The 27,651-nt window shown below is 35.2% G+C and overlaps 1 protein-coding gene across 5 annotated transcripts in view; it reads left to right on the top strand.

Annotated features, from left to right (window-relative positions):
• LOC111053516 (lachesin) overlaps window positions 1-27,651 on the top strand; it is a 338,283-nt gene that overhangs the window by 214,555 nt on the left and 96,077 nt on the right. For 2 of the 5 annotated variants that reach the window (XM_039420756.1, XM_039420759.1), the window contains one exon: window positions 7,844-7,977. In XM_039420756.1, coding sequence (XP_039276690.1) covers window positions 7,844-7,977 — 134 coding nt within the window. Of the gene's footprint in view, window positions 1-536; window positions 595-7,843; window positions 7,978-27,651 lie in introns of those variants that run through there. The other 3 variants (XM_039420761.1, XM_039420760.1, XM_039420758.1) reach the window with 3 other exon arrangements.

Raw genomic sequence — 27,651 nt, 5'->3', positions numbered from 1 at the left:
TGATCGGAATGTGATTATAATGATCATGAATGTCAGTATAATTGAAATTATGTTCTATGAACTAGATGAGTCCCCCATTTGACTCTCATTTTATCGTCTGATACGATCGATCATTGGTCGCGTTCAATGCCACTGATCCCACTCATCGAGGCACTGAACGGAACACTGTTTGTTCTAACTGATCAGGAAAAAAATTACGTCATATCCGGTTCGTTCACTTATCGACTCATTACATAATTTTCTACTGATTACTTGCTGAACGTAAACAGACATGGCTGAATTCGAGGTGGTTTACAAATATAATGGAATGGACTCCATTATAATTTGAGAGCAAGTAAATGCATGATTATATAAATTCAATAACATTTGAAATATTTTTCAAATTATCCTCCAAAGTATTCGAAACAACTTCAATCATTTGATGATTTTCCATTTTAATTGATTATACAATGAAGTGATTTAGGTTCTAAACTCCGTTCAAATTAACTTCGGACTTGGGATGGACATGCGCAGCAGAGAAGGCTCACAGCGACAGTGATACAACGGCGGCTATGTTACCGTTGTGTACCGGCAAGCATTCTCCAATTATTTCCAGTGAGTATTGAAGCACTCATGTTGAACTTAGGAAGTTTTCTCTCTGCAATCACAGACTCGACTGACTCTATTCGACAAATTGACAACTGCGCTTCCACCTTTGACTCAATTCATCACTGCAATTGGCTGATCTCCCTCCATTTCTCTGCGCCGCAAATTCCTCCAAGTCTGAAGAAGATTTGCACGGAGTATAGTCTAGTTCTAAGCAGCAGAGGAAACATCTGTCACGTTCAACGTTTCTATCATTTTCTCATCAAGAGAGGTTAAATCTCTCTTCCTCAATATTTATCTTCCTCGGTAATCTGAAGAAATTAAAAAAATTAAAAGAAGAGATTCAATCTGATCTGTCTTTATCACCATAATCTCCCCTATCAGATCCAACGTTCAACGATCAAGAGAGGTGAAATCTATTTTCATCAATATTTATCTCCCTGAATAATCTGAAGAAATCTTTGAGAAATAAGAAATCTAATCTAATTTGTCTCTATCATCATTATCTCCACTATGAGTACCACCATCATTTTCCCTTCCAATTCTCTCCACTGGAAAATAATGTTCAATGAACGACTCGATGTGCGTGGAGACTGGAAAGGAAGCGAGCCGTGTAGTTTATACGATAGTGGTATGGGATGCGATTCTTGACTGTAGGGATGAAAACGAGAAAGAAGAAAGGGCCAGGTCATATGGGCTAAGGGAGGTCAAGGGTGAGCAGAGCTACGATGATTGTCCGGCCAGTTTGCAAGTGCAGTGGTGTGAGGATGCTGAGCTCTGTGAGGCAGTGAGGGGGCTGTGAGACCGTGAGGCAGTGAGACTTTCAGTGCCGCCAGCAGTGTTGAGATACCCAAGGGTGCACTAGGCTCAGTGACATGACTTCCACCCATCGGACCGACAAATTTCCGCCTCCAAACAAATAAGGCCGGAACCTAAAGGGCGAAAACTCCCTATCGCGGCATCTATACCTTTATTGAATGCTAAGCGGATGATTTTTGTTCGACCCTTCTCCAACAGATCTGGGATCATTCATGAATAAAAACAACGCGGTCGCCTTCTGAGAACTGTTTTCTCCTGTAAATATAAATAATTCGATTATCGAAATTTCTTGCGCTCCAACACTGAACGGAAATTGAACTCCGGTCACATTATTACTTACAAAGAACACTCATATTCACGTACAGAGTGAAGGGAATTACAGTTTTTCTATTTTTTTTCAAACATCTTTATTGCCCATAAAAACAAAATACAAAATAAAAACTTACAAAAGAAATATTCTAGATTATAATATTATGCTATTTTACAAATAAATTAAAATTACATGGCACCTCCCAGCAAGGGCAAAACCCTGACCGCTGAGTGAGAGTATCAGCTGTTTAGACAATATAAAAATTTATTTACTAATAATCAAAGCTACAAAAAATCGAAGTTAACAATAAATTACTAGTAACTATAATATTTGACTGATGTCGAAGAAAAATTTTTGTATCACCCACTTATTTATCTGTTCCATCCTCTGTCTACCCCTATTAGAAAGAGATTCTGACAATGCATTTGGCATGATATTTATTATATTTGAGCTAAGATACCCCAATTTTCTTCGCATTATTGTCAAATCTGAATAGTTAATATTATAAATGTTATGAGATGTAACTCTCAGGTTATACATAGAAACGTTATTATTCACTGTAAATTCATCCTTTCTCATCCATGCATAGTAGAGAAGTTTCTTTATATAAATTTGACGTACTGTCATTACTTTAAATTCGGCAAATGTTTCACTACAAGAAAATTTATCATTTATCAGTACCATAGTCAGGTCAACGTTACAATGGCAGTATTCCAATAACATTGGTGTTTCTATTCTTGTCTATTATATGACAAAGCAGATAGCGCTATCCACTTCTACCTCCAGATCGGATTTTAATTATGTAGGATTTCAATTTATTTTCATAATATTCCATCCCAATTAAAAAATGTACTATTACATTACAAATCCCGGCCCGGGCAAGATATTTATCTTGGAGCACTCCCGTGTTTCGGATGGACACGTTAACGGACTTCGGACGGTCCCGGCTGCCTAATAAGCAGTCATTAGGTCATGTCAAAGGCCCTGAAATTAATCAGTTGCGACCTGAAAAATCTGACACCAGAGTGAGCCAGCCAGGTCACTCGAATATTATTATTATTATTACATTAATTTCTTGAGGAATTAAATATAATTTATTATTGATCATTTTTAACAATAATGAACAGTTAACAAGCACTTGAGTAGTAATAAACTTAACTAAGTTTACCTCACTTAACTTTGATCTCTTTCTTTTCTGTCGGTTCGCTTAGAGCCCGAAATCTGAGACTGGAAGTGAACTAAGAATAGATCATCTTAATAAATAAAAGCTTTTATGATAAGTAAATGAATAAATAAATAATAAATAAATAAAACTAACTAATAAATACTAACTAATAAAACTAACTAATAAAACTAAATAAATAAATATAACTAATAAATAAATAAAAGCTTTTAAAGCTTTCAAATTAATATCAATTTATTTCCTCTCCAGTCATGCTAACATGTTTGGATAATAGTGTTAATATCGGGGCACCGAGCTTCGCTCGTTATTTTTATTTATTGATAAACGGAACACAATTCTCTAAAATTATCGTGTTTATATTTCTCAGCTGGCTATACGTCATCTTATGAATTTCGGGGATGCGATATTTTGATTTTTCACATACTCCCTCGCTCACTCACTTTTTTACCATCCACAGCTATTCCAGCCAAGTATGAATTATCCTTTTAATGTCGTTCAGCGAGTTTTCTCAAGGATGAGACCTAGTGCAATCGAGTCTTTATATCATAAACCTACTATGTAATTTCGTGAAAATAGTGAGAGCCGTTTTCGAGATCCGTTAAACATAAATAACCAGATAATAAGAATAGCCAGATATAAAAATAACCAGATATGAAAATATTCAGATATACAAATACAGAAATTGCACACCTAATATAATAGGATACATAATGTAATTTATGTACTTTATTAATAGAAATTCATTCTTTAAAATAAAGTAGTGAATGAATGCAATTGAGTTGAATGTTAAAAGCAACTAAGAGAATTAAATAGATTAATCAGTTAATCAAGTTGATAAATTAACGAAATTAATTAAGTTAATTTTTTCTAGTCCATCGCGAAAAAATGATTCCCTTGATACTTGATGTATAATGACTATAATAACTATCATGGAAAAATACGTATTAACAGACTAACGACTAATTGAAAGACGGAAATTCATTTCAGCTGGTGAAAATAAAGTGCTGCAGAAATAAATAATTCTCTATGACACAATAATGATATTTTGTTCAGGCGATTACAATACAGAGGCCGAAGTAAGCTCTAATTCATTCTATCTTCGTTTTTCATCGTTGTTTATTAGATAAGAGAATACTGTAAATCACGCTGAGAACTGGCTTTAACTAGATCTAAGACCTTACCATCAATTATTTGATAATCGAAATGTAGTATTTTTGCCAATTACTTGCCAAAGGATGTGATTATTTTGTTATTCTAATTGTCGATGATTGAAAATCTATAGCATTTGGAAGTTTTCTTGACATTAACCAGCATCTATATCGATCATTACCTTATTATTTATTGTTGTTTTGATTGTCAATAGTTGAAAATATATACAATCCTAAAGTTCTCTTGACGTCAACTGGCATTAATTTATATTATCCATATCACTTCGTTTCATTCGTGGGGTCCCATCTGACCGAATCCCAAAAGGTCGAAGAGTATACTTTCCTATATGGTCGAATCCCATCTAGCCGATGAGATTCGATCAATAGCGACGAACTACAACATTTTTCTATCAAATGGAATTCGACTGTTTGAGAATTGGTCAGATGGGAAAATCAAATCTTCGACGTTTTGCGACAGCTGAGATTTTCGGCCAAATGGGATTACTATTAAAACTTTTCGATCATTTGGGATTCGACCATTTGGGAAAGTATAAGTTTCAATTCTACCAATTGGGATTCTTCAGTTTTCGATCTTTTGCGACAAAATAATAATTTCGACCAAATGGGAATCGGTCATTTGGCATGCCACCGTTTCATTAGTTGTTTGAATCAACTGTGTTTATAATTGTGACATAATCTTGCACATTTTGTGCAAGAATGTTGAAGAAAATAAAAAATAACTATTTTCGGATATAGTAAGCTCTCATCGAATATCCTCTGAGCTGTTCACTCTATTATCATTATTGTCAATATTTGATGTAGCAGAAGTCTTCAAGGTTACGGGAGCATACAGCCTTCAATTGTCAATTGATTTGGATTATCCTTCGATAATATTATTGCACGTTAAGTCGTCGGTCCCGGCTGCCTAAAAAGCAGTCGTTAGGTCATGTCAGAGGCCCTGAAATTGATCAGTTGCGACCTGAAAACTCTGACACCAGACCTGAGCCAGCCAGGTCATACGATATTATTATTTTTATTTATTGTACGAAAAATCTCGTTCCATGGGATCTCCCATGTTCTTGCTAAACCGACAATGATGCATAAGGTTTATTATAAGCCCCAGTGTGGTAAAATGTATTCCAACGCACAAACCTAGATTTGTCTGGCATTGTAAGATTGGAAACGTGTTATTTTTAGATCAAGAGTTCGTATGTTAATTGGAATTCTCTGTGTATTCTATTCCTCATCTATCATTCATGAATCATTCATTGTATTCATCTATTGCATTGTCTTCAATTTGATGAAAATGAATTCGAAATTTGATGCATGATATTTGTTATTTACTTATTAAATTAATCATTTAACACACCTATGACTCAATAATAGAGTATAAAAATGAAAATTCTTGGAAGTTTAGTGAGAGATTTGAACAAAAATGGATTGAAATGAAGCAAAAATGAAAATTTAAACTAAGCCAAGTAGGCCTAATGCGCCAAATTCAAATCAGAAGTTAGGAGAGATATCAGTGAGAATAGAGTGGAGGAATCAGCATGAGGAATTATTACAAGATAGTTTGAGAACTGCAGGGAGCATACAACATACCGCGGTGTGGTCTTGGAGAACCAGTGAAAGGAAGAAAAGATGGCTTTACAAGGAAGAGTGAGTGAAAGGAAGATTGTGGGAATGAGAAAAAGTGAGTGGGAGAGAAGATGTTGGAGAGAGAATGAGTGAGAGAGTAGACTCGAATGTTTGTGGCATCAAGTGTGAGAAGCAGGTTGGTTTTGGAAATTGGTTTGCGGTTGTGTCTGGGCCGTAACTGCCTCCCGAATCGGTTCACCCCAAATCGAACTGCTATGGGGGAAGGAGATCTTGGAGCACCCTTTTTCGCATTACATCAATTTTCCGATTTGCATGAATCATTGTTGCTACGACGCCTATGCCGTTGGACCTAGGGAGCAGTAACAGATTCTAGAGAAAAGTTTAGAAGTTTACTGGCTTTGCTATGAATATGGTCATAGTTTTCTTGTTTAATTAGTTCATTCAATGATATGGTTTGCTAGGTTCTGCAAATTTACGAAGAGATAGCAAACACTGATAGGACGGATAATATCGATGTTCGGGAATCTTGTCATTCAGTTAATGAACCGCATTTTCAAGAGTTTCCTTCCCAGTCTTCATCTTCAGAATGTTAGAATGAGTCCTGGGAAAACTGTTTATGGTATGCTATTGGTTCTGCATTGTCATGAAACGATAGAAAAATTATAGGCAATCTTTTTATTCAATCAATGAACCATATTTCTTGAGAGTTTCCCATGCAGGCTTACCACTAAGAATGTTAGAATGAAATTTTTCCATTCACTGGGGAAATTAATTCACTAGGGAAACTTTACGTTCACTAGAAAAAAATCACAGTCACTAGAATAACCTTTCCTGTGTATTCCACGTATTTTATCAAAATTAGTTGATAAGTTTGTCAGCTCTAATCTGAAAATGCTACATCAATGAACACTGACGATGATACTACAACAGGAAAAAGCTTTACATCTAATGAAATTGTTATTTCATTTTCCTATAACCAGTTGATATTTCTTCTCATGGAAGGTGAAAGAGGGGTACTTTGACGCACAAAGCATAATAATTTGCGTCTTTGAAATTCTTTGAAGGATGCGTCTTTGAGTGCGTCTTTGAGTGACAGTTGAATATCGAGTATCGCATCAGAGAACAGGATCGATATGCACATTCATATCAATCTATGTTATCGACTGTTGATATATTTTGTCTGTGTAAACTGTAAATATGTGATTGTTGAACGCGTGTCAAGAATAAAAGTTATTTCAAGTTGGTTATGTTCTTCGAAATGTATTAAATGAATTAATGGAGTTCAATAAAAGAGTGTTTAATTTTGACTTTACAACAGTGACAGATGTAGATTAGATGTATGTCGTTTAACACTTAAAACATTAAGGTGCGTACAGATTTACGCGCCGTGAATATGAGCAATTCACTTCTAATCAGCTGATGCCAAGCTCTTATATCTGTATCTTACCGTTTCTGTAAAAATACAGATATAATTAGCTGATTAAAAGTGAATTGCTCAAGTTTGCGGCGCGTATATCTGTACGCACCTGTTTAAAGTGTTGTGGGTAGGTTTAGTTAATAAGAGCTCCTTCCACTCAACCCAAAAGGATTCAGATTCAGATTCAGATACCTTCATTCATGTCTCTAAAAAACAAAATTCAACTTACGTTCTGGCGTGAGAAAAATTAAGAGTGGAATAACATTATAAATTATATTAACTGAAAAGTTTCACAATAATTTGGAGCAAGGATAGGAGTCAGAAGCTTCAGTATTTTGGACATGTGATGCGCAATGAAAAGTACAGATTCCTCCAGTTGATCATGGAGGGCAAGATTGAAGGAAGACGTCGGCCTGGAAGAAGGAATACATCCTGGTTGAAGAACCTGAGAGAGTGGTTCAACATTGACTCAACATCTCTGTTCCGAGCGGCAGTCAATAGAATCCAAATTGCATTGATGATCGCCAATCTCCGTCGTGAAGCCGGCATATAGAAGAAGAAGAAGGATAGGAGATGAAATACGCGGATATTGTGATGAGAGGGATGCAAAGTTGGTAGAAATCCATATGAGATCCGCGTTATAATTGCAGAATTTGATTGAAATTTGTGTTGCTATCCTTGTCTACCATTCGACAAAGTGGAGGGAGGTGAAGTTGTCAGAAACATGATGATTATTTCTTCAAGATAAGTTTTTGAAAGATTATTCAATTTTTCTGTTGCAGCAAACGGTTTTGAGCCAGACTTCCTGTACCCTCTGGAGAACGTGACCATTGCTCAAGGCAGGGACGCCATTTTCACTTGCGTGGTGAACAATCTGGGTGGCTATCGGGTGAGTGCGGATCTGGCTCCAGCAAGGGTGTGTACCATGACTTTATACACTTCGCTTCCTCTCTGTCTATTCTCGACTTCTCTATCCTCTATCTCTCTCACTCTCTCTCACTACTCTTCTATCTTCTCACTCACACACTTCTTGCACCTCTCGCACCTTTCCGCAGCACGAAAAATAGTGAGCACAGGGCACTCAAAATTATTACTTATTTTAGAAAGCACAAAAGCACCGATCCACACAAGTATATGAGTCGGTTTTGTTTTTTCTAGAACAATGATCGATTAACTTCACTGTGAATTATTTGAACAGCACCTGAGATAAAGAATATAATTTCAAAGCACAATATTACTTATAGTATTACAAATATAATTATAAATCGCATTATCCTTTCAATTCTCCTGAAACCAATCAGAAACAGTCCACATTAGTAGATTTGAATCGATTTTGAAACTTCTTTTTCATCCCATAAGTTTACATAACATGAGAAATTTACAAAATAACCATATTACCCTTCAGGAAAATAAGGCCCAAAGGTATATTACTTATTTGGGACACTAAATGAATAAATTTAAAACAAAAGAATATAAAAAATACATGGAATGTATTTACAGAGATGTCGACCAAGCATTGGACAGTTTCTTCATTTGATTTATTTTGAATTAGATAGTTTGAAAATGAAAATAACCTTTCTTATTGAAGGTTAGAAACTGTTCCAAAAATAATTCAAATAAAGTATGGTAGGAAATGTGAATAATGATAATAATTTCTCTGGTCGAGGGTACAACTCGACCGGAGAAGTTTATTCAAATATATACATGTTAATTACAAATACAAATCAAGATCATCAATACAAATCAAATCATCAATAAAATCAAGCAATACAAATCAAGATCATCTCTAGAATCTTAGTATAATTCCGGCAGGAATGGAACAGTTTGAGAAATGTGTTCAATGTCCTAACAGAGTTGAATAAACATTCTATAAACTTCGACTGTGTATTCCAAATGGAGGTTTGAAGCAGTTTCGAGCAATGTTGTTTCTATCTGAATTGGATGTGAAAATAAATGAATGAATAAATATATAAATTATTAAGGTTTATCATCAGATTGACATTCACATTATTCGAAAAAATTTATTTCCGCAGAAACATTACTCTTTACACTCAGCTCTAGAGTCTAGTCTATCATTGAAAGATCCATTGTATTTGGAATGTCGTATACAGTATATTGGAGAGGTCTTCATTGGAATCATAAAGTCAGAAGCATTAAAATAGGACTAGAAACGATCTAGAAGTAACATCCACATTGCGAGCAGATAATTCACTGAGCAGATAATGAAGCAACATTTTCGCTCTTTGAGAAGAGCATTTCAGCCTCCATTAATAAAATAAGCCGCAAATATGTCACTAATTATGGTAGTCACTTGAAGCCATAGAAGATGCACTGTACCAGCCTCAAATTGGGGAAAGAATCTATCTTGAGATTTTTCAATGAAGGCAGCAAATCAATCAATCAATCAATGAAATTAATCTATCTGTCCAAATTCTATCCAATCTCAATCTAGGGAAGGATATAAAATAAACGTCAATTACCATTCGAAAAATCACTGGTAGATTCTATTAAGAGATCTTAGTTAAACCAAAAAATGTTGAGCTATATATTCTATCCATTCTTATAGTACTGTATAACCAGTTTGCAGTATAACCAGGAGTTTACTACTGTGAATCGTGTCTGATAAACTGCATTAGTGGCTGGCTTCTGTTGATTAATCTCTAGATTATTGAATAAAGCATTCATTGGAAGTTTTTGTTGCAGTCATGTGATTGAAAATAAGGATAATTAAGACCGATTTATTCAATGTTCATCTATCTACCTGAAAACATGTTTGACAATGTTTAAGCTGGAGGACTCTTGCTTCTCTGTGAGCTGTAAGTACGTTGAGTTTCTATTTCTCCGATAGTTGTCCTCAAACAATAGATTATTTATTATATTAAAGTCTGTTGAAGAAAAAAATTTTCTTCTCCATTTACAAGGTTCACTTATCAAGGACAATATGCTCTTGACAATATTTTTTGAGGTTAGGTTTTGTGTCTTCAATTTTGTGCATATTTTTTATCCATTGCCTTATTTCAGGTTGAATTATTTTTGTATAATTAAAAATTGCCATATTCCAGTTGTTTATTTATTGTTATTGGTTATTCATTTCATGTTAGAAGCTACTGCCAAACAGTTGTTCTCAGTATAAAGCCTTTCGCTGACTACACGATACAGTATGTCTGTTCAGACATGTTGAACATATTTCAAGTGTTGCTAGTGATCGGCCTTAGAATTTATCATTCAAATTCAATGCATTGGAATTATTCATGTAGTGTGACAATATATAATGTACTCAAAAGTTTGCAGTGAGTAACATTCGTTCAACATAACGTCCATTTCTCATTGAAATCAATTCTATACTATATGTGCAATAGGAGAAGGCTCGTTTCTTAATAAGAGAATTACCAAAGAATGAGAACGCATTATTTATCCATTGAACTTTAAAACCCAAGGGCTTGGAGGACCCCATTCATAGGTTTCAAACTAATCTCAAATAAAAAAGCCTTCTTGAACAAGTTCAAGAGTTTAACGAAGTTAAGACTTTCATATTATATTTACATTTTTCTGGAATATTTTGATTTTGTATTTTGCTGTTCTTCAAGCTTTTCATAGCCTATTATGATTATTTAATGTGTATTCACCGATGTGAACAATAGAACTTGATTTGATTTGATATAACAAGAACTACTTTTCAAGATTAGATAATTATGTCATAGCTTGAATATCGATAGCAGATAAGAATACATAATTATTATGTTGAATGATGACAATCATTGTCAAATTCCAAAATTCGTTGGGCAGTAGGGAATATATCTCAGAGAGACTGACTGATTCTCCCGCTTCTAACCAGAAATCCATTCATCCCTCACAATCAAAATCCTGTCATGTCAGACTCCAATCAAATCACTTACCTTCCTTGAGCGAAGTATATAAGGCACGTAATCGCACAACACTCTTTTGCTTCACTGTCGTAATATTTTTTTATTTTCATTGTAGATAATCGATAATTTTTATCACTCTCCTTAATAAGCTCTTGAATGGTTGAGGATGGAGACTTTACTGTAAGGTTGTGAATTTTGCATGTTTTTTTTTAAGGTTTCAAGGTGAAAGAATTGTTTTCGATTATAGAATTGTACCTATACACAGAAATATTGCATTTACAAAATACAATTTCACATGTATTCAAATGCAAGCTTCATACAACTTCATAAGATATTTACACGCTTACAATTCGGGGTGACTTGATGGCAGTTCTCATAAAATGTATTTTTTCTTTGGGGCTACTTTTAATATGAATAAAAATATAAATCTGAGTACCCTTTCCAATTATTTTGTCACGACATGTTTCGGCTACTAATGCCATTTTCAAATCAAGACTTGCATTAATTTAGTAGCCGAAAAAATGTCTGACAAAATAATTCAAAAGGGTACTCAGATTTATATTCTTACTCATGAAATATTTGATGTGTATGAAATATTACGTGTATGAAATATTTTTGATAAACTCAATTGAAGATCTAAAAATTTTGTATCTACAGTACATATCAAAATTCTTTACTAAGGAATGCTAATGCAGGAGAAATATATACTCCAATATTTAAGAGGCTCCATCATAATAATTCAAGCCATGAACAGTCGATGCACATACAATAATTATTATTATGTTGAAATTTCAAGTCTTGAGATGAAAGTCTTGAAATATCTTTCAAACTCGATGAAAATATGCTCTTTTCTATTTATTTTTTTCAACCGTATCGACGATTAATCATCAAATAAATCTTTTTCAAATCAAAAATAGTATCTGAAGTCAAATAGAATCCATCAATCATAAGGATTTGTCAAACTATTAGCATAGTGAACATAATTATCACTATGCTTTAAATAATATGTGAACTCCCTCAATTCTACTGTTGAGTAAGTATCAGTTAATCAAAAACGGAGTACAAAAACGAAGTTCACCTGTTTCGAACTAAGAAGATGAAATTTATTTATTTATTTATTATTTTACAAAGTAGCATTGAAATACATGAATATTCTAACCTCCCTAATTTATTTACACGAATCGTCGTTGTATGATTGATTAATTCACTCTCAGATTCAATTTCATTGCCATGCTAGTTTGGCAATCAAAAAGTTCATTTCTTTCGTTGTTTGATTACAAATAGTTTTATAGCCTAGTGACCTTGTATAGCACTAATACGTATATCAATACTTCAAGCCATTGCTTTTCTTTCACCTTGGAACTGATTAGATGAATACTGTGTACATGATAATATTAGTAGCAAGGCATTATGCATGCATAGATATGACACTCAAATTATGTTTTAGCTACGGTGGTGAATCAATAATAAACAATGACTTTACAAAATTTGAAAGACTGATCAATTTGCTAAAGACTAAGATGTTGCATGGACATTGAAATCGTAGCTGAGAATCGGTTGAAGATTTGAAAACCTTCCACATGACTGATGGATTAATAACTTTGATAATTTTTTAGTAAAATATTGTAGGCCTACGCTCTACAGTGCAGATTTGGAAAACTTTCTCACGATTGAAAAATGAATAACTTCTTAGTAAACTATCATAGGTTTACACTATATTTTTATAGTATAATTATAATGTCTACTCATTTGTGGACTTGGAAATGAGGGTTGTTTCATCCAAAATGGTTAATTATCTGAGTTTTCCATTATTGAATTGAACATTGTAAGCTATCAATATCAGTTTATGGACGTATTCAAATGATTTTTTACTCGACTTCAATATTTATATTATAGTTATAACAGTTATACTTATCATAGTATCATAGCTCATGACTACCAAACTCAATTCAGTTTCAGACACATAAATTTGATTATAAATTTAAGTAAAGTACGTCGGAAAAGTTTGCTCACGAAATGAATTAAACTCTGATTAAGAACGTTACTTTTGACGATGAACAAGTATTTTCTCAACAAATAGTTGTTCCAAGTTTTGATATTGAAATTAGTATAGCTCAAGATCATAGACTCCACATTACATCCAGTTCTAGCCAGTGAATATAGAATGTAATTCTATCCTAAATTCTATACTCACTGATTCCGGCATAGAATGCTGAATATCTATTCAGATTGTTTATTGTACAAACAATCTATTCAGATTGTGTATTGTTTAAACAATCTGTTCAGATTGTTTATCTAAGGTTCTAGTTTCACAATGAACGAAAATATGGCGGATAGAGCTGAGTTTCTCATGACTCAAGCAACGGGCAACGAGCAAGTCTGATAAAGAAAAATAATCCTCAGCATTCCTGTGAGAGTCACGTTCGGATAAAGCTGAGTAATCACATATCAGTATCAGTGAACGTATCCGTGACGGTCGACATATATTTCTCCTATGAGTTCTAATAGCTAGTATAAACAACCCAATTAGATCTTGTGTTAATAATATATTTACGGTACCAATACGTAACTGAAATGTCTGGGAATCGAGCGAAAGTAAGTCACATTGGATCGTGTTGCATTTTTAATTTTTAAAAATGCACTTGAATCTAAAAATACTTTATATTTGAACTCAGGAGTAAAGGAATTGATTAATGTGATAAAATGTCCCAGTTCATTTGAAAATAGATTGGAAAGCACAACTAAGCTTGGATCATTCTCATAAATTAATAACAAATATCGGGGGACCGAGCTTTGCTCTGGAGTGTGAAAGCATAGAGAATTTGTAACGAAAGATTGGATTTATAGTTAATATTCATTTATTCATTTTCTCAGTCGTACAACTATTTTTACAGTTGTATAAGGAGGCACAACAGGCTCATGCCCAAAACTGTGCCTTTTCAAATTTATACTACAGTCCAAATCAAAGTATAGGTTAAGCTACTATCATTCATCAAAATAACAATTTATTCACACTTCAAAAAACAAACACATCATAAATTACAAATAGATATACTCTGAATTTGATTTAGAATGATATACTATGTTTGCTACAATATTTGTTAATATACTATGTATCACTAACAGCATCTAGTTACTATTTTGGACTTTCTGAAGTGAACATGTTTTCTAAAAAAAGAGAAATAAACGGAAATAAGTTTCTCTTACTAAATTTTTCTTCTCGTGAGATCAGCTGGATGATCCCACACACATGCACTCGTTCACTCTCTTCCATTACGGTATCGACAGACGACAAAATTTCCAGCTGTTTTTCCATGACGTATTTATCCTTTTAATGTCCTTCAGCGAGTTATCCAAGGGTTGAGACCCAATGCAATCGAATATTCATATCATAAACCTAATTTGTTCCAATTTTCGTGAAAATCGTTAGAGCCGTTTTCGAGATCCGTTGAACATAAATATATACCCATATAACCACATAACCATATAAATACATATATTTATATACAGAAATTGCTCACTTAATATAATAGGATTTTGATTCTCTATATTTCGAACAAACCTGGTTGTATCTCCTTTGTGGGCCTAACAGATTATACTTTCAAGAATATATTCTGCAGAAGAAACATGAGTGAAAAAATATCAATGTGACATTTAAAGAATGTTGAACATGTATCCTAACATATATTTTATCAAGAATCACGTAGAAACTGTTCCAATTGATGTTAATATTGATCTTATCTCAATCTCCATCAGTGTGTGGTAAAATTTTTCTACTACTTGATACCTTTGCAAAAGATCAAGAATTAATTTTCTGATTAGCTTGATGTATTACTGTGATAGGTATCAGTAGATACACTTCGTGATCTTGCATATTATTGGATTCATGAATATTTTACTTTAAACTATTTCTACTGTCGTTTCAATGTTCTGAGCTCTTCAAATGAATCATATTTTATAACCTTTTTCCAATAGAAACAATAATCATGTTGTTGTTGGGCCCTTAACTGCCCACTGTGTCCATGTGGACACAGCTGCAAGGCTTTACATTTTTAATGATGGGAAATTTTGTATTCAATTTTTACGGTTGGCACACATGTCACTGCATTCTTATAGACATGGTCTATGATTGCAAATGTGAAATTCTACCATATCTTGTTCCAGTAACTTTTAATTCCAGTTTGAATTTTGTGCAATATTCCTACATTGTTCATAAACGATCTGCAAGAGTTTCGGAGCTTGGAGAGGATAGCGCTATCTGCTTTTCCGGATGATAAACAAGGATAGCAAATCCAATGTTAATCGAATACTCCCATTATAACGTAGACCTCACTATAGTGCGTGTGTTGGATAACAGCAGAGCGCTACATGATGAATGATTACCGCAATCCAACCAGATAACTGGATCCGGGGTAGAGTGCACATTTGCCATGCTACTGACGTGTAGGCCTATAACAGCTCATTCATAAATTATTATTTCACAATATTATTATCAAATGCGGCTTTGTTTGGAGAGCTGGACGAATCGCTCGAGATTCTCAATTCAACAAACTGCATCTGGAATAATTGATATCCTAATTGGAAATATAATGGAAATGTGTAATCCCTAATTCTCATGAATCCACTTCATAGAAATTTTTTCATTGATTTTGTTTGAAAACGTTTCTGTCTTTCTCATTCTTCATATAAATAGCTCAAGGTGGGAAATAAAGTCACTGCTAGAAACACTGTATTTGATTCAATCGAAGATTGAAGTCAGTGTGATATCATAATCTCAAACTTTGGACAACATTAACTTTTTATCAAAATTTTTGGAGAGAAATAGTACAGGCTCAGCCTAGTTTTTCCTTCAATGTCAAAATTATATTATGACTAGCCGTCAGACTCACTTCGCTCACCATATCCGTCTAGCCAGGGGGCTCCGCCCACTACCTCCGACTGGATCGTCCAAAAATGAGATCAGCGGGCTCGCTTCGCTTGCCTGCATTCTTCATTTGAGCATGGTTCATTCCATCAGAAAGTCAAAGTACTGAGAAAACGCAGAAGAGCTGAGAAAAATGTTGGGAAAACGATGATTTTGGGCGTATCTTTTATGAAATATTAAAGTCATCACATCACAAAATTTTTAGACCCCAGCTTGACCTCTCTACCAAATTTGAACATTTCCTGTTTATTACTTGATGAAAGAACTGAGAAAACGCAAAAATCCGCTAATTTTGGGCGTATCTTTGGCGTTATTTCAAATTCCTTCTAACACAACATTATTACACCCTAGCTTCTGTACTAAATTCCAAATTTGAAAAAATTCTGTTCATTTGTTCTCGATGAAGCTGAGAAAGCACAAAAAACGCTGAAAAAATGCAGATTTTGGGCGTATCTTTGGAAATTTTTCCAAATCCGTTCTTAGTGTGCCTAAAGGGCCAACTGAACATACCTACCAAATTTGGTCCGGTAGATTTTTAGTTCTGCGAGTGAGTGAGTGAGTCAGTCAGTCAGTCAGTAAGTGCCATTTCGCTTTTATTATATAGATTGTGATATTATGTACCTACAAGAGATAAATGAATGAATGAATAATTTTGAACAAATGAATGGGAACGTTTTTATTCTCAAAAAGCAACATGTTACAAACATTTGGAATGTTAACTCTACAGTAATTTGAAAGATTAGTACTCCTCATCTAGAACGAGTCTGTGTGTGAGAAGGGTCGTGTACAATACAGTATAAATCAATTCGCTCAACACTCAACACATGAGAAAAATGTCTCTATAGATATTATAGCTACTATTCAGCTATAATCACACTCAGAGTATTATAGGCTACATGATGTTATGTAAAAACGTGTGGATTGATCACCTCATCTTGTATAATCTACTGAGAACTTCAAATTAACAAATTTTCATGACACTCATGGCATTAAAGGATGAATCTTCAAAATTGTAATCATTGAGATTTCATTTCGTTATTTATAAAGACAGTCTTAACTGTTCACCGTGCTATTTACGATATCTGTGCTGAAATCATAAAATGATAGATGCTCCTTCATATATGTGTGATACTTCACCGCAGTACATGACAGAGCTGCGGGTGAAGATTCATGTAAAATTTTTATTTATTCCCAATTTCTTCTTCATGTGGTGTGTTACAGTAGTTATTTTATTTACAAAAATATTGATAAAGTTCGGATTGATCCATGACAATGGGGTTTCTGTCTATCATCTACTAGTAGTTCTGTGAACAGTAGACCTCACGGAGTATTCTCATCCACAAGTACCTGATTGAAACTAGGTATAGACCTTATGGAAATACAGCAATAGACAGGCTTCTCCACACATCTGTGTAATCACTTGTCAGCTGATTTATGATGAATAATTCTATAGTTTGATTTTTACTCCAATGTTGGCTTATGGAGGAGGCTCCTTTTTCCTTTTATATTATCCTTGATATGCAAAATTTCCAAAAACCTTGTATATAGGCCTACGTTGACGCGCAATTCAAAAAGGAACATACCAGTCAAATTTCATGAAAATCTATTACCGTGTTTCGCCGTAAATGCGCAACATAATAACATATAAATATGTAAACATTTAAACATTAAGAGAAATGCCAAACCGTCGACTTGAATCTTAGACTTCGCTCGGTCAATAGAGTTCAGATTTATCCATGATAATGAGGTATTATCCATTATCTTGAGGGTAAAGTTTAAGAGAGGGCCGACTGCGCCCTAACTTCACCCTCCTAGGTCGAAAAAATAAAGACAGTCATTCTATTCTATCAACCTATTCCTACCAATTCGAGAACTAGTCATTTTGGAGTTTTTATGGAGAATATCTTAAAGACTTGTAGCATATTTACAAACGACGCGCCGTGACATGACGTAAACTGAGTCTGCTAGATGGGTTTATAATATCTTAAGAGCAGGTAACCCGTGCTCCGCAAGGGTCCAATTGGAAACTTGACGTGATGAAATCTTGAAGTATTAGAATAGGCCTATAACCATCCTCGGTAGATTGAAGATTTATATACAAAATTTCAAGTTAATCAATCGAGTAGTTCAGACGTGATGATGGGTGGTCATTCGTGAATTTCCTATCCCGTACCTGTATAAGCCAATCATTTCCTTCATTATATTATAGATTATCTTATTTAATTTTCACACATACCAGCTTGGTTTCAATGTGAACATTTATTTTATTTATTTATTCTTTTTTACAATGAAGCACAGATCGGGAGAGAAGAACTAAGAATACCTTGTACTATTTCTCTCCCAAGTTTAGGCAACATTAAAAGTCCAATTGAGTTATGTCTTCAAGATTTCCACAAAATTTTCTGTCCAAAAATACTTATACAAACCATTATTTTAAATTTGGATGTTACAAATACCAAAATAATAATTATTTTTAAAATAGAGAAATTTATTAGAGAGATTTGAATCATGAACCGAAAAAATTTGGTGTGGCGCACTTACACTACTTTCCTTACCGTTATGAAAATTTAACACCTGACGCTAGTGTTCACGCGCATCTCAAGTCTACTATTCAAAGATCTAAAAGTACAGCTGACTCTTCCAACTGGACTCCGCAATGCACAGGTTCCATCAGTATGGGACGTAGAGTTAAACTTACGATGGTTTTTATGGCGCAGGTTTTAGCGATGATACATAAATACCCATACTATCTTGAGCACTCAATATCGTGAATATAAAAATGATCAGTCTAACATAGACTGACTGTGGAAAACCAACCAAAATTCAAACTAGTGTACTGCGGCTCTGGCCAACACCATCTAGCAAACAGTATTGAGCTTATTGAAGTAAATCTAGCTCTCAGAAACATTCAAACGCACCGTGCATTAGCCCGAAATATAGCACTGGATCCTACGGCAAAATCCATCATTGTTAATGGAAGAAACTCATCCCATGCTGATGGAGCCTGTGCTTTGGGGAGTCCGGTTGGAAGGCGAAAGTATGTTTCTGGTTTTTATGGAAATGATGCGTGGATGGAGCTTAGCGTACTGCGTTCGGCGTTTCTATGGTGAGGTCCACCTTATAACGGCAGTATTTGAACAACATTTTGGTGCTGCTATCCTTGTCTATCATTCGACAAAGCAGATGGCGCTATACTTTTCTAGCTTTGCAACGTTGCCAGTTCCCAAGTATGGGAATATAATTATTCAACAAAAAATTAATCCCAATTATGGAAAAATTGTATTGTTCAATAATTCAAAACAGTACTTAAGTCACAAGGACGGGAAGGGGCCATTTGTAGGCGACAGTAATGATTCTATAGTGAGGTCCATGTTATAATGGCAGTGTATGATTGATAATAGTGTTGTTATCCTTGTCTAACATGCAACAAAACAGATAGCACTATCTCTCTCTAGCTTTGCAATGTTGTCAGTTTGCCAGAAATATTTTATTTCACTTTTGACAGTGACTGTATAGAAGTAGACAAACAAAACTCAGCCGCCATGTTTTATTTTGATTTATAACAAAATTATAAAGTAGAGGAGTCGTATGATTGATGAAAAATATGATGTATTTTTGAATAAATGAAATTATTTTTAGATATTACCATATGAGAAACACAAATTATACTTAAAATGCAATTTTAAAAGTTAATAACTTTGAGACCATCCTAGACTTCAGTTTACCGGAATAGGTTAGGCCTACACTGGTACCGGTCTAAATAATATTGAAAGGTCATTTCATCATTATTCCCATTGAAATTATCTTATTATAGATAAAATTTCTATTTTTATATTATTTTTTAAAGAAATTGGAATAGAATACCTAGCTAAAAACTTAATTGCTGTTGTTTTGAAGTTCAGATTGGTGTATCACAGCTTTTCAAATTAGCCGCCATTTCAGGCTTGTAAATCTGATCTCAGGTATAAAAGCAGAGTTTAGAATCAAATTATGAAAAAATAGATTTTATTGATGAAATTTATTAATTTGACATGAAATTTATAATTTAATCAAAGGAATTGAAATTAATATCAGATCAAATTTAATGGGTTGTTGAATTGAATAACAGCTGTGTACACTCAGTGGCAAAATGGAGTCAATTTGTCAACGTTGTTCTCGTATCTTCCTTCACTGCCATTATAACGTGGACCTCACTATAGTCGAGGCGTTAGCCTCAACTAGAATTACATCCGAGCACTGCAAAATACATTCACTTCCAAGTAACTTACACTATTTTTTGTCATAGTAATCTAGAAAAGATTATTTTAGAAACAGAAAACATAATTCAGTTTACAAGTTTCGAATCAGGAATCTCTTGATTGTAGTTGACAAAACTTCCACATGGAGCGCTAAAAGGCGGTTTTTGTACCAGTTTTTCTGTTCCTAATTCGGGACTAGGGAACATGTTAGACTGTAAAGAAAACATATGATTTCATTACAGTATAGTATGCAGTAATGAGAATCATATGTTTATTTGTTCTACAATCAGCTGTTTACCGGCTTGATTTCATGGATGTAAATTAGCTGAGATTGAATGACTATCACAAAAATATATTTACTTTACAAATGAAATATGATTCATTATTTTAAACAAGAATGACCAGTTAATATTACATCAGATATACCGATATCAGCTATCCTCTATAGAAGGTAGTGGCAAGGCAGAAAATCAGCAGCGCTGTTATATACGTTTGGCGTTTCCATAGTGAGGTCCACCTCTTAATGGCAGTATTTGAACAACATTGGTGCTGCTTTCCTTGTCTATCATTCGACAAAGCAGATACTGCTATTCTTTTCAGCTTCACAACGTTGCCAGATGGTTCCTTAGAAGTGTGGAAATTGAATCAACAAAATACCTTATCTCAATTATGGAAATTGATTATTCAATCTTCAACAAATATATTTTATTGACGAATGAAATATGAGTTATTATTCTAAACAAGAATGAACAGTTAATATTATTAATAACAGTTGATATACTGGTATCAGCTATCCTCTATAGAAGACAGAGACCATGTAAATTCTCCTATCGGCAATGAAGAGAATCGGGAATGTAAATTCTCCTTTCTTTAATCGTATAATCCATTATTTTAAACAAGAATGGACAAGTATCAATATCAGTCACGATATCAGCTACTTTTTATAGAAGGCAGTGGCAAGGCAAAGAATTGATAACACTGTGCTTCTATTTATAATCATATAATCCAGCATTTTAAACATGATTGGACTGTTAATATTCTATCAGATATACTGTTATCAGCTTTACTCTATAGAAGGCAGTTGCGAGGCGAGGAATCGCCAACACTCTTCTTCTATCTATGATTATATAATTTACTAGTAGTTCTGTGAACAGTAGACCTCACGCAGTATTCTCATCTACAAGAGTACCTTATTAAAACTATAGACCTTATTGAAATACAGCAATAGACTGGCTTCTCCACACATCTGTGTAATCACTTGTCAGCTGATTTATGATGAATAATTCTATAGTCTGATTTTTACTCTAATATTGGCGTATGAAGGAGGTTCCTTTTTCCTTTTATACTATCCTTGAAATGCAAAATTTCCAAAAAACTTGTATATACGTCGACGCGCAATTAAAAAAGGAACATACATGTCAAATTTCATGAAAATCTATTACCGCGTTTCGCCGTAAATGCGCAACATGAAAACATATAAACATTTAAACATTAAGAGAAATGCCAAACCGTCGACTTGAATCTTAGACCTCACTTCGCTCGGTCAATTATTTTAAAACAAGAATAAAAAGGAAATCTTATATCAGATATACCGGTATCAGCTATACTTCATAGAAGGCGGTGGCAAGGCCACGCTGCTCTCCTATCTTTCTCCACTGCCATCATAACATGGACCTCACATTAGGCAGCAAGCATGGAGTTGATAGGTGAGGGGTGTTACTGTACTTTACATATCTAGACACCCTTTTACAATTCAAATTTTGTTTTGAAATCAGAAGAATAATTAATTTTAATCTATTCTATTGTGAGACTCATGTTATAAGGTGCGTACAGATATACGCGCCGCGAACATGAGCAATTCACTTTTAATCAGCTGACTATATCTGTATTTTTACAGAAACGGTAAGATACAGATATAAAAAGCTTGGCATCAGCTGATTTAAAGTGAATTGCTCATGTTCGCGGCGCGTAAATCTGAACGCACCTATAGAGTGATTAAATAATTTTACCAGATAATCAGGTGCTGACTTTATAACGTGTATCCCTACATGCTCTAATGTCGATAGTTCAGTATGCTCTCTCTTGCTTCACAAATCTATAAATACACACTCTCACTCCAACACACACAAATGAATGTTCGACGTACAGAGCACACAAAAAGGAATCAGGAGTGGATTTATACCGGGAAACGGTGACGCGTAGCGCGTAGATTGTGATATAAACTCGCGACCGCTATTGCATTGGAGTTTGACGTAGTCCCACTTCATCATCATCATCGACACCAACAAATATTCCGCACTTGTAGAGCGTTTTGATCGGAGGACGCTCTCCGGACGCTCTGTGTGAACTGTGCGCACTCTGGTGAGCAACAATGTAACTTGACATGTCACAACTATTAACTCATGTACGGATTGATGATCGATTGCATCGCTGTATCTTGTTCGCTTGTCAAAGTCTGACCAGAGTCTGTCAACCAGATGATATAGTTCCACTCAGTGAATTGAAGATGTATGTAGAATGTAGTATGTAGAATTAATGTGAATATTGTATTCACAAGAGCCAATAATGTATCTATTCTACATGTCCCTGTTCACTCAAATATAATATATAATACTAGCCGTCAGGCTCGCTTCGCTCGCCATATCCGTTTAGCCGACTGGATCGTCCTAACATATGATAAAAATGCTCAAATGAAAAATGCAGGCGAGTGAAGCGAGCCTGCTGATCTCATTCTTGGACAATTCAGTCGGGGGCCTGGCTAGACGGATATGGCGAGCGAAGCGAGCCTGACGGCTAATAGTAATATAATATTCCCAGGAATAGCTCTGATTGAAGTAGCAGTACCCAATCAATTTTTCCGCGATAAATCAGGACCTCCTAAATAGGTATTTAGGAGGTACTGGATAAATTGGTATTTAGGAGGTCCTGTAAAATGCATTTCAATCTTCAACTTGGTGCCAACCTAACAAAGTCAACTCAACTTAATGCCCATCTGACAAAATTTTTAATTTAGTTACCAGAACAACTGTTTCGAAGAGGTACTCTCTCTAGATTATAGTTCTATATTAACATATGTTATGGACATTTCAATTATAATATTTTAAGATATTGGAATAAGAATAATATACATGCTAAAAGACGAACTTTAAACCCTTAAAAACCACCCTCAGAGTCAAAATATCGCCAAAAGATTTGTTAGTGTGCCTCTAAAGGGCTAACTGAACATACCTACCAAATTTGAACGTTTTTGGTCCGGTAGATTTTTAGTTCTGCGAGTGAGTGAGTGAGTGAGTGAGTGAGTGAGTCAGTCAGTCAGTGAGTGAGTGCCATTTCGCTTTTATATAATATATTAGTTATATAAGGGAGTATAACCCTTCGACTTCCACCACTTGAGACTCAACTTTGGATTTTTCAGGGTGGTGGTAAGAGTTTTGTACGATCCTAATTCTGTACAGAGACATGTAGAATAGATAGATTAAATATAGATTTCAATGTCTAGTAGCAGAGAGGACTGAAAAGTCCCAACTCCGCCTAAAAGATATTTCTCATACCATTGATGGTTATCACCTATCTGGACCTCTCTATAGTCAACGTTTTCTTCCGTTGGCTGTCTGATTTGTATTGTCAATGCATCATTCACTTCCATAATAATAGCCTTATATCATCTATCGATAAGCCTCGTATCTCAGCATTCTCTTGAGGTGCTTACAGATTTACGCACCGCGAACATGAGCAATTCACTTTTAATCAGCTGATGCCAAGCTTTTCATATCTGTATGCTTTTCATATCCTGTATCTTACCGTTTCTGTAGAAATACTGATATAATCAGCTGATTAAAAGTGAATTGCTCATGTTCGCGGCGCGTATATCTGTACGACGCACCTTTAAATACATCAAGTCTGATAGTTCAATATGTTTTTGCACAAGTTCACCAAATCATGTATCTTCCACTTGAGAAGGTAATTGGTGCTTGTAGCAGAACATAATGGACTTTTACTTGACTAGATCATCATCTCATGAGCATTAATATGAGTGATCTAGTGATCATTGTGTGTATCCTGGACCGGTCATCTGCAGCCGCTTGAAAAAAATGCTGAAAATAAGAAGAAAATCTGGTGTGGCGCACTCACACAACTTTCCTCGCCGTTATGAAAATTGATCACCTGAAGCTAGTGTTCCCGCGCATCTCAAGTCTACTACTTTTCAAAGATCTGAGCCAGCTGGTGACAGGACAATAACGCTCGAAACACACGAGGTCTGCTATCTCTCCATAGTGAATTATTTAATAGAATCAACAGTTGACAACAGTTTGCAATTGAATAGTCACATTTACTCGAATTTTGAGCTTATTTTCAATTTTAGGTGAAAATGTTACAAAGCATTAATTGTAGAGATTTCGATTCTCAATCTTTTCCACTAGAAAATTTTTGCTTAAATTGTATCTGAAACCTGATAATTGAGAATCTAAAATCAAACTTTGCATAGATGGTGCAGTGCTCCTGAAATTTTTACAGATATGGGATTTGTGGCTGTTGATGGAGCTTATCAATGGCTATTCTAGGTATAATTTTAATCAAAAACGTTGCAGCCGTTTTCGAGAAAATCGCGAAAATCCCTGTTTTTGACAACATTTTCGTCATTTTAGCCGCCATCTTGAATTGGATTTGATCGAAATTGTTCGTGTCGGATCCTTATACTGTAAGGACCTCAAGTTCCAAATTTCAAGTCATTCCGTTAATTGGGAGATGAGATATCGTGTACACAGACGCACATACACTCATGCACACACACACACACACAACACACACACACACCACACACACACACACACACCACACACACACACACACACACACACACACACACACACACATACACACAATACCAATACACACATACACACACATATACAGACCAATACCCAAAAACCACTTTTTTGGACTCAGGGGACCTTGAAACGTATAGAAATTTGGAAATTGGGGTACCTTAATTTTTTTCCGAAAGCAATACTTTCCTTGATGTAATGGAAGCAATTGAAAGTAGTGTTATTGAAATTAGTGAAAATAGAACGTAATATTTTATTTGCTGGCTGCCTAGCATAGGCTACGGAAAGCTTGCATTTTTTCAACCGATTGACGAGGTGAGGATCTTTCTCAGGGTTGGGAACTGCCTAGCTTGCATCCCAGCCTGGGAAAGATAGTTTCCATCCACTCGTCCCATCAACAGTTTCCGGCTCTTCATCTCCCCTGCCGTAGTCTAGTTTTCCACGTTTAGGCCTAGGAAGAGTCGGACCTGAGACAAAAATTGCATTCTATCCGTGCACTCTTGTTTTAACCGTTGAAGCGAACACAGCGCGCTCAGACATCAATTCTTTTCGGGAGTGTGGATCACCAAAATCATCGTTTAATGGATTTCTTCAGCGTCTTCATTATGGGTGAGTCCCGAATATTAATCCTACTCAAATGACAAGGGGCGATCGAACTTTATTTGCATAACAATAGGTTTTTTTCTTGTTTATTTGTACCATTCCAAATCTCTTTCAATGTTTTTTTTTTGTATTAGGCTAGGCAGCCAGAGTAGAGTCAAAATTGTTGTAAAAATTTGGTAGAGAGAATGTTTAAATAGAACAAATTTTCATAGAGTAAAAATTAGCTTTCTTTAACCACGTCTACCCTTTGGTAAAAACAGTTCATTAGTATCTAATCTACCCGAGATATTACATTACCTATGGTAATAGGGCAAGGAAAGTAAAAAGTGGATAATTTAAGCTGCTTTCGAGAGTTCAACAGTGTTATTTTTCTTTTATGGTTCTCTATTCAGTGCCATTTTCAACGTATTCAGTTGGATTAACGATCAGATCCAAGTCCGCCCTGATTGGTAGTCCGTCAAAGGTCGTCATTTGATTGAGTCATTACCGAATTGATGCGCCGCTAATGACTGGCACGCTAAGTCGGGATCAGTTCATTTAGTTGCAGCAATGATTGTCGGTGACTGTGTCCGATGTGGACTTTGCTGCTGTATTGCGGTCTACCCATGTCGATGAATAGGAGATTATCTTCGTTCAAGCAAACACTGCAATTGCGGTCTCATTTCGGCTTATGTTGCTAACAACGTTGTACAGTGCGCTTGCCTACACCGCAGCTCATGCATTATAATCCACAGACACATGTTGGCCGAAACGCGAGTTTTGTCAAATCGTATTAATTGATGATAATTCAATCCTATTCACCCATCAATCAGTGAGTTTGGTTTTGTCCGAGAATTTAATTTTGTAGGATCTCAATGCTGTATTCTACCTCGTTGCCTCTAAATTATAAATTATAGAAACATGGTAGAAACATCCAATATTGGTGACCTTTCTTAAACACGTTACATGGGCGGATTCAATCAATGACAACCATTAATGAACTTAAAAGTTACAACTCAGAAGAAGCATGAGCAAGTACTACAGAAAAGTAATGAAGTCGTGTATATTTCTATAGTGAGGTCCACGTTATAATGACAGTGTGTGATTTGCAATGGTGTTGCTATCCTTGTCTATCATTCATGAAAGCAGATGGCGCTATCTCTTTCACGCTTTGCGATGTTGCCACATCGTTTATCAACAATGTAGAATTTCAACTAATTGATAAAATATTCAATCTGAATCAGGAAAATTCATTATAACATCTTTAAAAAATATATTTTCTTGACAAATAAAATATGATTGACTATTTTCAACAATAATGAACAGTTAAATTCACCTATCAGCTCATTGGGTGGCAAGGCTGAGATCTGGCAACCCTTTTCTCCTATCCTCCTACACTGCCATTATAACGTGGACCTCACTATATATGCTCAGCTTACACTCAAGAAGAGAGAACTGCACTCATGATACTAACGAATAATCTTGAGTTGATGATTTGTAAAATATCTTGCCATATGTGAGAAACTTTAAACAATTTATTGCATCACTTCAGCTATCGAACTCATTCTCATGGAATACTTCGTAAAATATGAAGGGCTCAGACATGACCTAACAACTGGTTTTTAAGGAGCTGGGACCGACGGCTTAATGTATCCATCAGAAACATGGGAGTGACCCAAGAGAAATATCTTGCCCGGGCTGGGATTGTCCAATATCGTTTCGGTTGTCAAACTCATTTCCACAAACTACTTTGGAGCTGTCCACTTGCAAATTCCACCGCATTTCACCACCAAACACTAATCCAGCTCATCCCCGCCACAAATTCATTTCGACCTGCCACAGATGAGGATTCTGATTTTTTCACTCACTCAGCAATCCTGGTGAATTCAGAGCTTTGCTGGGAAAAGTATGTATGCGCATAAATATTTATGAGAGCGATGTTGGATTGTGGAAGGAGACTCCGGTGGGGTGGAAGGTTTAAGAAGGAGGGGGGAGAATAGGGGTTTGAGAGAGAGGAGGAATGGAGTGTTGCAGATGAAGGAGGACTGAAAGATGTCTGACGACGGTTCTGTGTCGGAAAGCTTTTGCCAGAAAAGTAACAGAGATGCTGTATTAAGCGGCTGACTCCGAGTCGCGTTGTAGGCCTGGATGAAC

Source organism: Nilaparvata lugens, chromosome 2 (genome assembly GCF_014356525.2).
Source record: "Nilaparvata lugens isolate BPH chromosome 2, ASM1435652v1, whole genome shotgun sequence".
Taxonomy (NCBI): domain Eukaryota; kingdom Metazoa; phylum Arthropoda; class Insecta; order Hemiptera; family Delphacidae; genus Nilaparvata; species Nilaparvata lugens.
Note: the sequence above shows the minus strand (reverse complement) of the source record. Positions and strands in the feature narration are given on the sequence as shown.